At 44.3% G+C, this 15,033-nt stretch overlaps 1 protein-coding gene across 1 annotated transcript in view; it reads left to right on the forward strand.

Moving 5' to 3' along the window:
* Nucleotides 1-15,033, forward strand: part of ENPP6 (ectonucleotide pyrophosphatase/phosphodiesterase 6) — a 29,992-nt gene that overhangs the window by 4,461 nt on the left and 10,498 nt on the right. Inside the window, exons 2-3 of the mRNA XM_083834388.1 lie at nt 7,512-7,691; nt 12,896-13,007. Of these exons, the coding sequence (XP_083690514.1) occupies nt 7,512-7,691; nt 12,896-13,007 (292 nt within the window). The remainder of the gene's footprint in view (nt 1-7,511; nt 7,692-12,895; nt 13,008-15,033) is intronic.

Raw genomic sequence — 15,033 nt, forward strand, 5'->3', positions numbered from 1 at the left:
AACAAGCACGGCAGGAAAGCACTCTGGCAATAGAGACATCCCTGCTTCTGGGCAAATACCCTTCAGATCAGTGAACAAAGCTGTGAATAGAAAATACTATAGGAAAAGTGATGCTTTAAGGTAAAGTCTTTTTCAAGGCAGATTTTATTGGAGTGACAAAAGCTCTATAAATGCCTGAGCTCTTTCTAAAAGTTCAATGGCACTCTGAAATAAGATTGTTGAGTAAACCGAAAGACAAATTTCGTGCTTGTATGGCCTTAAATCCACACATATGTAGGGGACTCACCTGGGAGAGGTAGGATTGTGTTAGTGAAGAAAGGCACTTGGAAGAAAGGCGTTGCATAAAATGGTGAGGTAGGTAAAAGCTGTTACTGATGACATATTGGAGGGAGCTTCGTGGGGCTAGATGTGGGTTTGGCAGCCGAGGAGAGAAGAAATCCAGATATGTCTAACCCGAAAGGCTCACTTAGCCACACCATGTGTTGTTTCTTTTGCAAAGAAAGGAATTAAGATCACAAGCCACCCCAGGATTTTATCCCACTGGGAGTGTTTAGTGCTTCCCTTCCTCTGCCTTGGCGTGTTTCTGCAGGGCGGTCTCAAGCCAAAGCAAATGGAAAGTCTGAGGTCTCCCTCTGCAACCGCTGCAAGCAGGAATTACTGCTCAGGGCCGTGTTAGCCATCTCTCTCGAAAAAAGCTGCTTATGCTGAGGAGTTTCAAAGGCACCCGCAGGCACTGGGGACCTGCTGGGGACCCCAGCCCCGCAGGCCCCATGAAGTCCCCCCGGTTGGGCATGCACAACCTGCAGGCCTCCCGCCTGCTGGGCCCAGCCAGCGTAAACATCAGCACCACATCTGAGCAGGGAGCCGGGGGGAGGATTTGCTTTCCAAGATCCCAACAACAAACGCAGTCTTTTCTGGCAGGCCTTCGGGCGGCTGTGCAGAGGCTGTGTTTCTCTTGGCCTCCACGGGGAGCGGAGGGAGATCCTTCTGGTGGAGGTGGGTGGGAGGGGAGCGCTCGGAGAGGAGCTGGCCAGGGGCCTCCACACACCACTTTAGGGAGGACCTGGTCTTGGTAGGGAGGCTGTGAGGCCCTGTGAAGCTTGTGGGACAGAGGAGGATGTGGAGCAGGGACAGTCTCAGCTCTGAGCACCAGGAGGAGGCCCAAGGCCTTCACAGGACTGTCCCAACACCACCGTGCTTCGGTCAGCTCCCATCTTCCCCCAAGCACAGCAAATCCTGGTGTACACCAAGCTGTCAGCACACCACGTGGACTGCTCACCATGGCAAATACGCACATTTCTTGTTCGCTCGTCTCCTGGCTTACAGCACGGCACCGTGGGTCTCCACACAGGAAGCCCCATCCGGCACCTCTCTGGGCGTCACACCGTCACGGCTGTGCATCGCAGCTGTAGCATGGGGATTGCCCTGCTTAATTATTAACTTCCCCCATTAGGAGCATGCCCTTTGAACTCCACCAGTGGGTGATGTGGTGAACACCAGCAAAATGTGAACCTGGCCACAACCCTGCCACAGTCCTCGTTGTGCTCAGTGCCAGGGCGCTGGGGAATGTGAGTGTTTCACTTTTGTAGAGACTAGTTTTATTCTTGTTTTTCTTTAAAACTTTTAAAATTAAAATCTATCGTAAGGTACTAAATGAAACAATGCAGAGGACCTATTTGTAACTACATAAGCAATGCCCACATATTGTCTGAGGCATAAAAATTGCAGGGGTAGGAGTACAACAGGGAAGTTGATTATCAGTACCAATGAAATGAAAGGATCTCAACTTCACTGCCCAAGCCAAGAGAAAAGCCAGGAGGACACAAGGAGAAACATGAGGGACAAGGAAATTGGATTTCTGATCTTTGTTCCTCTTTTAGCCACCATAGATGCCAGCAGCAGCAGAGATGAGAGAAGTCTATTGGTGGCACACAGTTCTTAAATCAAGTCTCTTCTTTTTCTTGGATTTGGTGGCTTTCTATTCCCAAAAATTGCACATTGGGAATAAAAAGAGTGTCAAGAAGTCTGTGGTAATAGTATTATCTGGCAGAGAATGAGCACTATCCCAGCAAGGACAAGCTGGAGAAGGGATGGGAACTGGGAGGGCTTTTCATTTTCAAGTTCTTCATCTCACATTGTTTGCTCAGAAAGGCTGTGAGTGCCAAGATTTTTCTCTTTCACACATACACAAAATGTTGCAAAAAAAATCTGTATTTGCTTTTTACCAACTAAAAAAAAAAAAGCAACACTTCCAAAATGAATAACAGAAAGTTTTCCCTAGAACAAGCTCATGTGCTGCAAATTGCAACACAGAGGTTTTTAGTTGCATGCTAGCTAAAACCTCACCGCCCCTAAAGTGTGCCTGCTACCAGCTATCAGCAGCAGTAAGAGGACATTCATATATCGAGGTAACTCTCTGCCCAAAATGAAAAGGACAGAAAACTGATGAAGAGAGGACTGCCAGAGGCTTGTTCCTTCCCTAATGGTGCACACAGCCGCTCTGCACATCATTTTGGCCAGCTCCTCTGTACCACTTGGAGCTGTGGCTGCTAAGGCACAGGAGATACAGTTCAACAAAACCCCTTCAAAATAAATAAATAAATAATCTGTGTATAGCAGATTTTTCTGTGCTTTTTGGTGTGATCCTAACTGGGTGGCAAATTCTCACCTCACGTAGGGTAAGGTGTTTCTGCTTTGGATCAGTCTGGTACTGCAGGCCATAAAAGATTGTAAGGACATTGCCAACAAGCTCTTCTGGGAACATATATTGTCTGTTCACATCTTCAGGACACTTTTTTTTGCCTGGGGGCCTGCAGATGGTAAGGCCAAGTCATCCAGACGAGGGCTTCCTCTGTCTGTGCGTGAGCCCTGGTCCCCTCCCGGCCAAGTTAGGGCTGAACCAGGGTTTCTTTTTTCTTCCCTGTGATCTTGTTTCCATGCAAAGCTGGGCAAATGAGACCCAGCAGGGAAAGAGCAGAGCAAGGCATAAATTGAAGCAGACAGAGCTAGGCACAGCGAGGATCTGATAAATGAGCAGGGAGAAGGGGAGCTGCATGTCTCACTCAGGCTTTTAAAACCTACCCAAGTAACCCAACAACTTGGTGGAACCAAAATGTTTCAAGGATGTCACATGTCCAGCCAAGCTGTAGAGGCCCAGATGTGCGTAAGGAAAAAAATAACCTTCCAAGTTGACTAGTCCTGGCAGGACTGGTTGAAAGTCTTTTTCCCTTTATCTTCTAGTTGTGGTGAGGAAGTAAAGAATCTAAATGTGCTCCTCTGGCCTGCTCAGACAAGTTCCTCCACCGGATTAAGTGGTGTGGTCCCATTTGCCTGTTCATTTCATGAGAGCAGTAATGACACATCAGGTATCTCTAGTCTCTGTGCAACGCTGTGAGATACCGGGCAGTCTGACCTGCCTGTCCAGGACAACTTCTAAAAGCACTGAATTCCTAATCACTCATCTCTGCACTGGTGTGATTTTAGGGTTAGCCACCAACTGACATTATGAGGCATTACTTACTTCTCCCCTGGCATGGAGCTTGGGGAGGTATCTTCTGCTCTGGTGCAGCAGCTCACAGTACCTGTGCACACCTGTTTGCGTGGAGGAACTTAACTCCACCCCTGACTCTATAGCCCCATGGCAGCCCGTGCTTGCCTCATCCCCTTCCTAGCTCTAGTTAATTCCCAAGGGGTGGGGACATCATGACAGGACATGGGAGGTAAGGCCTCATGGCACCCACACAAAATGCATATAACATTAAATAGTACATTCATGCATATGTAGGTTCTTAGGTTTCTCTTTAGCTGGATACCACTTGGGTACAGATTATGGTACCTTTGCTGTGCAGGCTAATATATACACCATGGGTTCTCATAAATTTAGTTGGCTCAGTGCAGAGATGAGTTACCTCTGTTTTGTTGCCCGGGGCACCAGGTACAGCTTCACACATCTGTCCCATGCTGCCTCTCTTTCAAAGAAAGGATCATTGAGAATCTCAGAAGAGCATTTTCTCTGGCAGATTTAGATGCAGGTGGTCTCTGTATGATTTATCGTAGTATCTACTGGAGATCCCACGCACTGTGCTTGCAGCTACTGAAGGACCATGCTGAGAAGTGGAGCACTGAGATCAGGAAGAGCCCATTCAGAAGTGGGCAAATGCTACAGGAGCACATGCTCTGCTTTCCAAATCTCACCTGCAGTTGATGTAAGGTACACAGCCACCAGTGTTTGCTGTGCTGTTGTTCTGGGCAGCCAACCAGTTGCATGTTGTGTGTGTTTGTTGTTGTTCTTGTTCTTGTTCTTGTTTTGTTTTGTTTTTAATCTTTGTTTTACATAGATTCATTTGAATGCTGACAGAAGTGCCTGGAGACATGGGAAAGGGGGTTAGACAAAGCTAATGATGGAAAAAGTGTAGTGTGCAAGTGAGTTGCAGCACGAAGACGTGCAAATGCTTTTGCTGGCTCTCTTCCAGAAGGATGCAGCAGTTATCATACTCCTGGGAACTATACCCTCTTTGTTTTTCTCTGTTGCTTGAGGAGGGGATTTTTTTATTTTTTATTTTTACTGCATTTGCATTTTGCCCTGTTTCTACTTTTGAAACTCTAAAGTTAATGTTTGATTACAGAAGAAAGTTGCCATAATGGAAGTAGTAATAAATTCAGCATGCTATGGTGACTCTCTAATATCATGTTGATATTTTGACAATCATAAAAAGGAGATCACCAGAGGTTGTCTCCTCAGGCTGGAGGAAATAACATGCAACAGAGGATGCAAAGGACTCAGGCTGCACAGGTGACCCAAAAGAAGTTTGAGAAGTGACCTTAATGCTGTGTATGGGTGTCTTCAGGGAGAGAAATGCCAGCTATTGAGGGGGTTTTAATCTAGTGAGCAAGGCATGAAGTGAGCATGGCTGAAGATTATTAACACAGGACAAAAATCAAATTAGGCATACTTTCTCAACAGTGCTTAGAGATGATAAATATTGGGAAGAGCAACCCAAGGAAGATATTGATTTGTTGGTTACTGATGTCTTCCAAGGAGGTCCAAGGTCTTCCTGGGACCCAGGCTTCAGGCAAGCAGAGGTCAATGGCTTTAGGCAACGTTATATGGTCACATCTGCTCATCTGATGCTCCCTCCTGGCCCTGTGAACCTGTGAACTTGAAAAATATTTATACCTTATCTTACAATAAGCTATGGTCAGTTGGAATCTTTCTGTGCTCTGTGCTGTGTGCATATCACAATTGCTTATTGCTGTAGGGTTTCTCCAGGAGCACAGCTATCAGCATATAGAAGTGCTTTGGAGTCCAGCTCACACTGCATATTTTTACAAAATAGTGACTGAATCACATTTCTCTTAAAGTGATGTCTAAAATGAAAATTGATGCCTTACAGACTTGTAGGCTTCTTTTTCAATATAAGAAGGATTGGAGTCTACAGAAGAACAGACTTGTCTAATGTGGTGATCAGAAGACTACTGTCCTCTGTATTATTGCACACACATACTTAAACTTCCCAAAAACACTACAAAGAACAATCTGCTCTGTTCCTTAAAGAGGTGAGCAAACTGACAGGAGTCCATAAATCCTATAGGGAGCTGACATCAGAAGCAGCTGGAGCTTATTGCTTTTATATGAAAACTGCACTGTACATCAAATGGAGATATGTGACCTAACAGCTTCAGCACTGACCTGCAGGTTTCCCAGGCTGGCAGTAGTTGCCTGCCCTGCAGTTTAGCAGGTTGATATATGTTCAGGAGTACATGGATTTCAAGGGCCTGAAGAGACAGGGTTGTCATCTGAGTAGGAAGGTTGCATTTTTGATGCACTACAGAGGCTTCCTACTAGCTCTTTTTAGACTTATAATGAAGAAAGCTCTTGGCGGACTAAGGAGGACAGATTACTTCCCCTCCAGTCCACCGGTTTTCTTAAATTAAGCCTGTTTGTTTGAATATGGCGTATAGTGACAGGGACTACTCCTCTGGGGAGGAGGAGATGTTCTGCATAATTGAAATACTTCATAGTAAGGAAGGAGATTTTCAAAATCCTTTTCAAGGTCACATGTACACAAAGTATATGGAGTCCTCTGCTCAAAACGATGCCTTTTTAAAACAAGCGTCCCGAGGTTATTTCAGTTCTGCTCACCACGCTTGTTCTCACAGTAATCAAAGTCTGTTATTTGGATGCCTGCAATATCATGACTCACTGGGTAATGATGACAGTGTCTCACACATACATCAGCCGCTGCTTTTTAAGACGAGGAAATTGTGAACTTCCAGTACAACTTAATCTTCAACATTTCTTTTTCGATTTTTATTAACTCTCCTGCAGGTTAACTCTTGAAATACTGTATCTTCTCTTCTGGCAATGACAACAAAACATCCCTCTAGCTTGTATGTGGAAAACCAGTGTGGCCCATGGGTTTTTTTTCAAAGGGGAGAGGGGGATCCTTCCAACAGATAGTTAGGGAGAGCCTCAGCCTGGTCGCACCTTTGGACCTTCTGGCCCAATCTCCTGCGTACATGTGGCTTGCACCTAAGGTATATGCCAGGAGCACAGGGCATCTTGCGTAGTTCTCGTGACAGAACAAGTCTCATGGCATACCTTGTGTGGCAGAGCAGCACAGAGCAAGGATGGAGAGGGCAGCTTAACCCAGCTACGCCCTGCAAGCTGCAAGGCAGACTCAGCTTTTAGGCCACTTGAAGGCCTGTGGCCTTGCTTTTTATTATTTTGACCCTGTTCTGAGTGCTGCTACACTTCTTTTTTTTTTTTTAAGTGCAGCGTACGCTAAGTGTTAGGTGAAGGAGAGGGGAAATGCAAGTTTCCCAAAATCCATTCTGTGTTTCCAGATCGTGCTTTTATCCCTTCCTGTTTGCAGACTGCTTCCCGCAGCCCTCAGGGGCTGAACGTGGGTGGCTGCCTTAAAATAGCCTCGGACTTGGCAGACGTTGCAGGCGGAGAGGGAGCCAGACTCCAGCCGCGCGTGTGGCACTACGGCAGCCTGTTGGTGTGGCACAACAGCAGTCGGTTCATGTGGACTGTGCACAGTGTGTTGTGTGGGCCATGGGTCCGTCGGATCCGTCTCTTCTGGCTTCAGGCCTCTGAAATTTGGCTGTCTCAGGCGGAGCTAATTACACAATCTCTCTGTGCAGTTAATAGAGAGCAACATGCTCCTCCAGAGAACTCCTCCCAGATACATTAGATGCCTGTCTTGGGATGGCATGAATTGCTTTCTGGAGGTGTGTCTTTATCGACTGTGAAGGGAACACAGCTTCCAAAACTAGCTTTTAGGTGGCCAAACTGGGGGACATGGACTGCTACCTAGAGGACCTCAATGAAAGGTAGCCGAGTCTAGAAAACCATACGAGTAGTTACACAGTAAGGCGTTCCTCAGTTCAATTCACATCTTTTCAGCTGGGTGGTCTTAAGCAAGTGGCAGCTGGTGGCATCCTTCTGCTGGAGAATACAAAACAGACTATGCTCTTTTTTTTTTTTTTTTTGTCTCTCCCTGAAGGTCGCCACTGTGAGGTCCATCAGATGATTGGAAACTACATGTGGGACCCAAAGACTAACGTATCTTTCGATATTGGCGTGAATAAAGAAAGCCTGCTGCCTCTCTGGTGGAATGGATCGGAGCCTTTGTGGGTCACAATGACGAAAGAAAAAAAGAACGTTTTCATGTACTACTGGCCAGGTCAGTATGTCAAAATTTACTACTAGTTAATGGTGTATCTTTACATCTAAACACTCCATACTCCATAGGATGGCTTTTTCATACACTACAGTTCTGAAATACAGACAAGAATTACAAGTATATTACTAATCACTTAAGGAAATGAATTTTCTTAGGGCATAGCAGTTTGCATATCCTGAGAAAGGAAAAGACTGAGTTGTCACTGGGGGTAATGTTCCTCCAAACATTACCTTCAGGGACAGTGCTGGCTTGCGGAGCATCTCCTCCTCCACAGACTGCTCCTTCCTCCTGCCCACCTCTAGCCTCTGTTGTGCCAAAAGATTCACAGAGCAATGCAGTAGACTATGTCGCTGACCGAAGTCAAAGAATAACTAACCATCCTCCCCCAGTGTTTGTTTTTTTTTTAACCTGGAAAGCAGTAGCTGGGAAATGAAAGCAATCTACTTTCATTGGGCAACAAAATCCAGCTGAAAGCTAAGCATCTTTTGGTGACCTGCAGTGAGCACTGTTGTCTTTCTTCATCATTAACTCATCAGAGGTCACAGCTGCTCTAGGTTTGAGCCATTCATCTGGAGGGACTTGGCCTTGCCATTCCTGGTTTTTTTGGGCGTTGGAGTGCTGAAATCCCTAGGGGTGTATAATAATGAGTCTCTTTAAAAAAATATGAGTATATCCTTAGGCTGTCCATTGAGGGAGCCATGTGGAAATAAACAGTTCAGCTGTGCAGCCAGACCAAGTCCCATGCAAGGTATCCACCTTCTTTGCTTCTTGACCTTCCAACAATGCTACTTCAGCAGTATGCAAATGTTGACTTATGCAACTGCAGACTAGAGGACCGTATGTTAGAAGAGCTGTACTGAATACAGCCAGAGACAGGGCAGGGCAGTGGCAGCTGAGTCAATCTGTGGGCTCCCAGCCAGGCTGTCTCCTTCATCCCAACGCACGGGTACCTGGTCACGCTCGTTCCGTGCAACGCAGCTGATGGTGTCCCAGGAGAAAAGCCACAGTTCTCAGGAAAGGGAAGGAAGAGTCAAACCAAGATGGAAAAGATTGAAAAGCTAGAGCATTTCTACATTACTGACGAGCAAGAAGATCTAAGGGTGGCAATATTGCCTTACAGGCTCAAAGGACTGGAGGTGCAGACTAGATACAGTATTTTGGAATACCCCTCAAAAAAGCCTAATTTTATTGGGTCATCCAAGTGACTTAACAGCAATGCAAATAGTTGGAAATAGAAATTATAAAAGAATGTTCTTCTAAAAATTGATGAGAAGACCTGTTTCTACAGACTACAGACATTTTTAACTATTGAAGTAACTGCACTGAGTAGATATAATTATGTACTTAGTAGATGTAACAGTCTACAGAGGGCTACCAAAACCAAAAGAGCAGGATCCCTTTCTGTTAAATGCCCTTAGAGTTTACCAAGCTCCTACATGTTACCTTTTGAGCAGTGGGGTCCAGCTGTAACAGGAGTAAACAAGTTACTCCAAATGCAATAGTATTTATTTATTAAATTTTCCACATATGATTTTTGAGACATTTTCTAATTCCATAATAAGCATGTAATCCCTTCTAAAAATTCAAGATTTATTACTTTAAAGCTTTAATTCTTAAAAAGGCATTTGACTGGGGAAGTGATCCCCAGCACAAAATCTAGAAAATCTAACCCCCAGCGCAGAGGGACACAGAGCAGAAGGGGTGCTGGGTGTGAACACCCAGCCATCACTGCTGTATCTGTGAGCCCAGCACAAACACAGCAAAGCCCACGTGCGGGCAGAATTCAGATGGCCTGTCCTAGCCCTAGGAGCGGAGGAGAAAAAATTACCACCGTGCTGGGTGTCTCAGCCACTGCTTGTGCTGCGAGCTCTCGTGGTAAGCACTTGGCTTGTAGGGACATTTTCCTGCTTTATTCATGGCAGCACGGTCTCACTTCAGAGATGAACACAGTGGGTTTATCTTGTATTTTCTGCTCTTCGAGGCATTCCTGGGGGAAAAGTTATATATCCTCTGAATATTTGATTGCTTTGTAAAACACAATAGCTAACGCCATATCGGAGGTGCAATGCATGGTCTCACACTCAGGTTTCCTGTCTGAAGCATTGCCACCCCAGCAGATGCTGAAGCCCCAGAGGAGCGCAAGAGCCTCCTGGTGGTACCAGAAAAGTCAAAGCTTTACAGCACTCAGCCTGGAGGGTGATGTAACCCCATACCCTCAAACGGTCTCATTTTTCAGCAGCATATGCAACAGCTTCAGCTGAAGTGCAGTGACATCTTTTCTAAATACTGAAATGAGAGAAAGGGGAAAAAAGCCTCCAAACCCAACCTTTTGCCATTTAAACACAACATTTTCCAGACCATGGAGCTAGTCTGGAAAGTTTTCAAACATTTTTGTTATGACATGGAGTGTCCAACTATTAAATCAATGTTTAGAAATGCAATTTAAAGCTGGCAGAGGTTCAAGTCTCCATGTCAGATAGATAAAGAAGAATCTATATATCACTGCGAAAGAACTCCTTATTCCAGCTCCAGAAGTTAAGGTTTCTAAATAAAGGTTTAGTGTCATATAAAACTGTGCAGAAAGGTATTTAATGTTAAATCTCAGCAATACAGCTCATCTATTTGTACCATGAAAAAACTTAACATTCCCTTTGTCTGGCTCCAAATCCTTTCAAATGCCCTTTCCCATTATATTTAAATGAGAAAATTTACCAGCTGTCCTGGCCTCTACCAGGACAAAATGTAATTTACTGCAGGGTCTTCAGGGACGGTATTTTGGAATTTTAACAAGCCTGAACACTGAAAATCCAATCTTAAGTCCTGCTCACTACAGGGAAAAACAAGCAAACAAACAAGCAAAACAACACACACAAAAAACCAAAAACAAACAAACAAAAAAGCCAAAACAACAACAACAAAAAACATACAAGCTCTTGATATCTAATTTAGGCAGCCTGAATTTTCAGTGTTACTGTCGATGAACTGCATGCTTGAAGACCAACACTTAGTGGCCAAAAACTGTTTCTGATTGTTGCTGCTTCTGTAGTCTTTTATTTCACACTCAACCCTTGACAATTTAGAAATAGCAAAGATAGAGATATCAGAGAAACTAAAATATCTCAGATCCCCAAGAGGTTGATGCAGCCAATGAAAATTATTTTCGAGTAATTCTGAGGAATGATATCTGAGAAAATTATAATCTGATGTCAGTATCTGAAGAAGAAAAAAAGAGACGAAGTCATTATATTAGTCATTGGTTATGAGCAATCATCCACCCAAACTAAGCTGCTAGGTGTCGTTTCTCAATTTAATCATGACTGGCCTTGTGTTTCCAAATGTGTCCTCACCAAAAGATGGCTTTGGAGCCAGTCTTTTCCCAGACTCAAATGTCAGAGGACAATTTAGCCGTGAAGTTCCAGTTTGGTCCTGAAATACTAGCAAAAACTACAGAGGAGTGCTACGTTGTCTCCAACCTTGGAGGCACCTAAAAACTCATGTTTTGCTGCTGGTAGCACCCAGGACATCAAGCAGAAGAACGCATTTGAGCAACTGTGTCTTATGCTACTGACTGCAGGAATTTCATTGACTAAAATCCCAGCTAGGCAGATGTCATACGAGGCATGAGACCACGTTACATGGACCTGCTAATAGGCACGTGCTCAGCCAGAGCTGAAGATGTGTAAATTTATATGGTGAAAGGTTGTAATGGCCACTGCAGCAGAAGAAACTGGGCTAGAGGTAAATCCATTAGAAATGGGTCACCTATCATTTCAGCATGTAAACTGTGTGTCTATCTTCAAACTTGTCAGCTGCTTTGGCAGTATTCATAAGCATCAGATTCCCAAAAGTGGGCTGTCTGTGCAGTCACTGAAGGCCTATTTTCAGCAAATCTTGGCCTAAATAGAAAGAGCAAATAGGAGATGTTTGCTATCCTAAATCGGACAAAGCCAAAGGCATGATATTTCATGATATTTCATCTGTTGCAATACTACATTACTCGTAATTGCTTATTGCAACTCCCGCTGCAATGCCAAGTCTCTTGGTCAGCTTATTTTGCAAGATGTTTGCTTTTCCCTGTATCCCAGTATTGCATCTCAGCAGTATGAGCTCACACAGGCTGAAATGCATGACACAGGCAAATTCTCTTTACTGAGTGTCCCAGTGATCAAACCACTGCAAAACACCTCTGAAAGTAGCTCTGCTTGCCCTACTGCCCTCTCTGGACTTACACCTCCTACGCGACCTTAACTCCTCTCAAGTAATGTCAGTTTCTGACAGTCCGTAATGCCTCTCTCTTCCAGCCCAAAGGAGAGGCAAAGCGACCCAAATGTTGGCATATTCAGGGTATTGCTTAGAATTGCCTTTTTGACCTGACTGTACTGCTGTATAGAGTCCATTTTCCGAAAGATCTCTCTTTTTTTCCTTCTGCCCTAGCAACACAGCAGAAAATGCATAACTGATGGGAGGACTCTGGGGTTCTCTAAAGATAATTCACATGAATCCAGTGTTTGTGAAAGCACTGTTCTTTTAAACATTAATGCTATTCAGCAGCACACAGTATCCAGAGAGCAAAAGGGCAGAAAACCACAAAAACACGTTTTTGTGTGTTCAGGGCCATGTTCTCCTGTAGGATTTGTTGCCACAAATTTCTGGACTGTATTTTGCAAGGAAGGCTGCAAGTTACCAAGAGAGGTAATTGGTTTATACTGTTTTAACAAGACCTCCTGGGAAACAGATTTAATAGTGGAGTGCCAGAATCACATAATAAAATACAGCTTATAGAGGATATTATGATGTAAGATACAGTGTGTCTAAGTGGAAAGTATTTGCTGAACTTTGAGGGAACAATATCTAAATCTATTATGTTGGAAGTCTGGGGGTGAGGATACATGGCCGCAGTAGTTAAGATCAAAACAACCAAGTGATTTAGGTGGAAAGGGTCTGCCATGAGGCCATCAGAGCTTTGTTCTGGGAAGGTCACACAGAGACCTCCTTTTAAAGAGGGAAATAAAAGGATCCAATGTTCACTTTGCTAAAAGCACTCATCCAAAATACCCCTCTCCCCTTTTCCGTTCCCAACCACAAAGTTTCCAGCACAGAAGGTGTAAGGTAAGTCATGTCACAAGGAATTTACTGTGAACTTGGACCCCACACCGTGGGGTCTGTAATGAAACTGCAAAACTTAGCACATTTTTCATTTGTAGGTTGTGAGGTCGAAATCCTTGGAGTCAGACCAAGCTATTGCCGCGAATACTTCAGTGTCCCGACAGACAAAAACTTTGCAGATGCTATCAGTGACGCTCTCGAGTCTTTCCGGTACGTCATTAAAACTCTGCAGTGTGGTGTTTCCTTCCCCAAGGGTAAATATTTGGTTTTATTATCAGCCTTTCTGTAGGACAGTTTTCAGGATTGGCTCCCACATAGGAAGATGGGGTCCAAGGCTGGTTCATAATATTGTCAAAGAAACACGTTCATATAGGGGAACAGGCAGTTACATTAAGATTAGAGGGAAATTTGTGTTCCTTTTTTCATGTGTAGATTACAACACAGAGGAGACGACCCAGCTTACTGTTTTTTCCTTGCTGTTTCAAAAAACTCCAATATCAGGCTGTGAGAATCTCTTAACTGACCTGCAATAGCAGACTTTGAAATGCTGAGATTCAGAGAGTGCTCCTAGGAATTAGGAAATTTGGAAATTCAGCTCCAGTCCCTTGTTTACAAGACCAATGTTTTGGCTCCTTCTGCATTTTAGAACATCTTAGGTACAATGCTTTTGGAGCAGGCATTAATTCTGTGCAAATATGAGTATTATGGGAATATATCTCTCTGATGTCTCCTAGAAAAACAGCGTGCTCTGTATCCAGTTTTCCAGCTGCACCATCTCTCATCCAAATGTTAACAAAGGGAGAGTTCCGAGTAGCTTGTAAAATCGGGGAAGATTAGGTTTGTTGAAACTACACCACCACGTGCGTAGCCTATGCCTTGTCTTTGCTATAACTCAGCTTCCTCTTTTAAAACCTTTTTGGTTCCATCATTTATCCAGTTCAATCTGAAAAGTCTAGTATTCGGATGCTGAGTGTTGTTTGTCTCCAAAATGATGATGGAGCTGTTGGGGACATTGCTCCCAGTTGCACACGGGGTCCTGCTGCACAGGTGCTCACAAATCACAGTGTTGTTTACAGCATGGGGCTTAGAGAGAAGCTGTCTCGTGTGAGATGTTTGATCCTGAAATGATTTAGTTGACATTTTAGGAAAGTTATCTGCACGTGACGTGAGGAGCTCATATGTGCCATAGGAAGCTTTTATGGAACTTATGCAAAAGTTGTAATTCAGTGAATGAAGAAGGGAATGGGAAACTGAATACAGAAACCAGACCTGATTTCTGGAAGAAACACAGAATTACCACAGAAAGATTTTTGGTTGGGTATCATTTGGGGGTGGGTCAGGATATGCTTGAAGCTTCCTGCCTGGGTCTCTATGAAGGAAGATGCGTAAGGCTGCTCAGGAAGGGTTGCAGCTTTGTAACTGTGAACACAATTAAAAGCAAGGCACGAACTGCTAAAAGCTCCAGCCCTTCAAGCTGCTTTTTTGGGTAGCTGGAGTCCATTGAAAAAGTTTCAATAGCTAATTCACCCGGAGTCACAAGGCTGCTTGCTGCTGCCTTCAGTGAAAAGGGCAGGGACACACGAAAGTCAGTAGGGCAGCTCACAAGAAGTAAAAGCTGGAAATTTCAGGAAGAGAGCAAATCCCAGTTACCATGATGTCTGCAGTAAACTTCAGCTACAGCCTTCCGAAGAGCCAAAACCCCACAGATCGTGCTGGAGCTGTGGGAGGCTCAGTCCCTGAACCATTTCCATTTGCACAGCATCCCCTCTTGAATTTCTGCCTGGCTCCCTTTCCTCTGAACTGAGCTCCCTGCCTGCAGCAGGGCAAGGAAGAGGAAAAAGGCATGATGATTATGAATATTTTTATCTGGATCAAATGATCTTCTAGTTACAGGTGAGAAGACAAAGCAGTCTAAGCAGAGAAATAACACAGGCACTGCAGCAGAAGAAAACTGCTTCAATAGGTTCAGTGAGAGTTTATGCAGCACAGAAGTTACAGGGTTAAATTTCAGAAACTAATTTGTCCCTAATATAGATGGAAAGTAACAATTAAAATGAAATGAAGGGGAAGGGAAGGGCTGCTTCACTTGAATGGTTTTAAAGTCATGAGGAGTGAGAAGGAGCACTGCTCTGCGGTGAGCAGTGGAGAAATTCCCAAGGCAGAGACATTCAGCTGCCTACAGGACGCCTCTTTAGAGGCCTTTAGCAAGCTCACAAGTAAAATGATAGGTCCTAAT

The sequence above is a fragment of the Anser anser genome, assembly GCF_964211835.1.
Source record: "Anser anser genome assembly, chromosome: 4".
NCBI lineage: Eukaryota > Metazoa > Chordata > Aves > Anseriformes > Anatidae > Anser > Anser anser.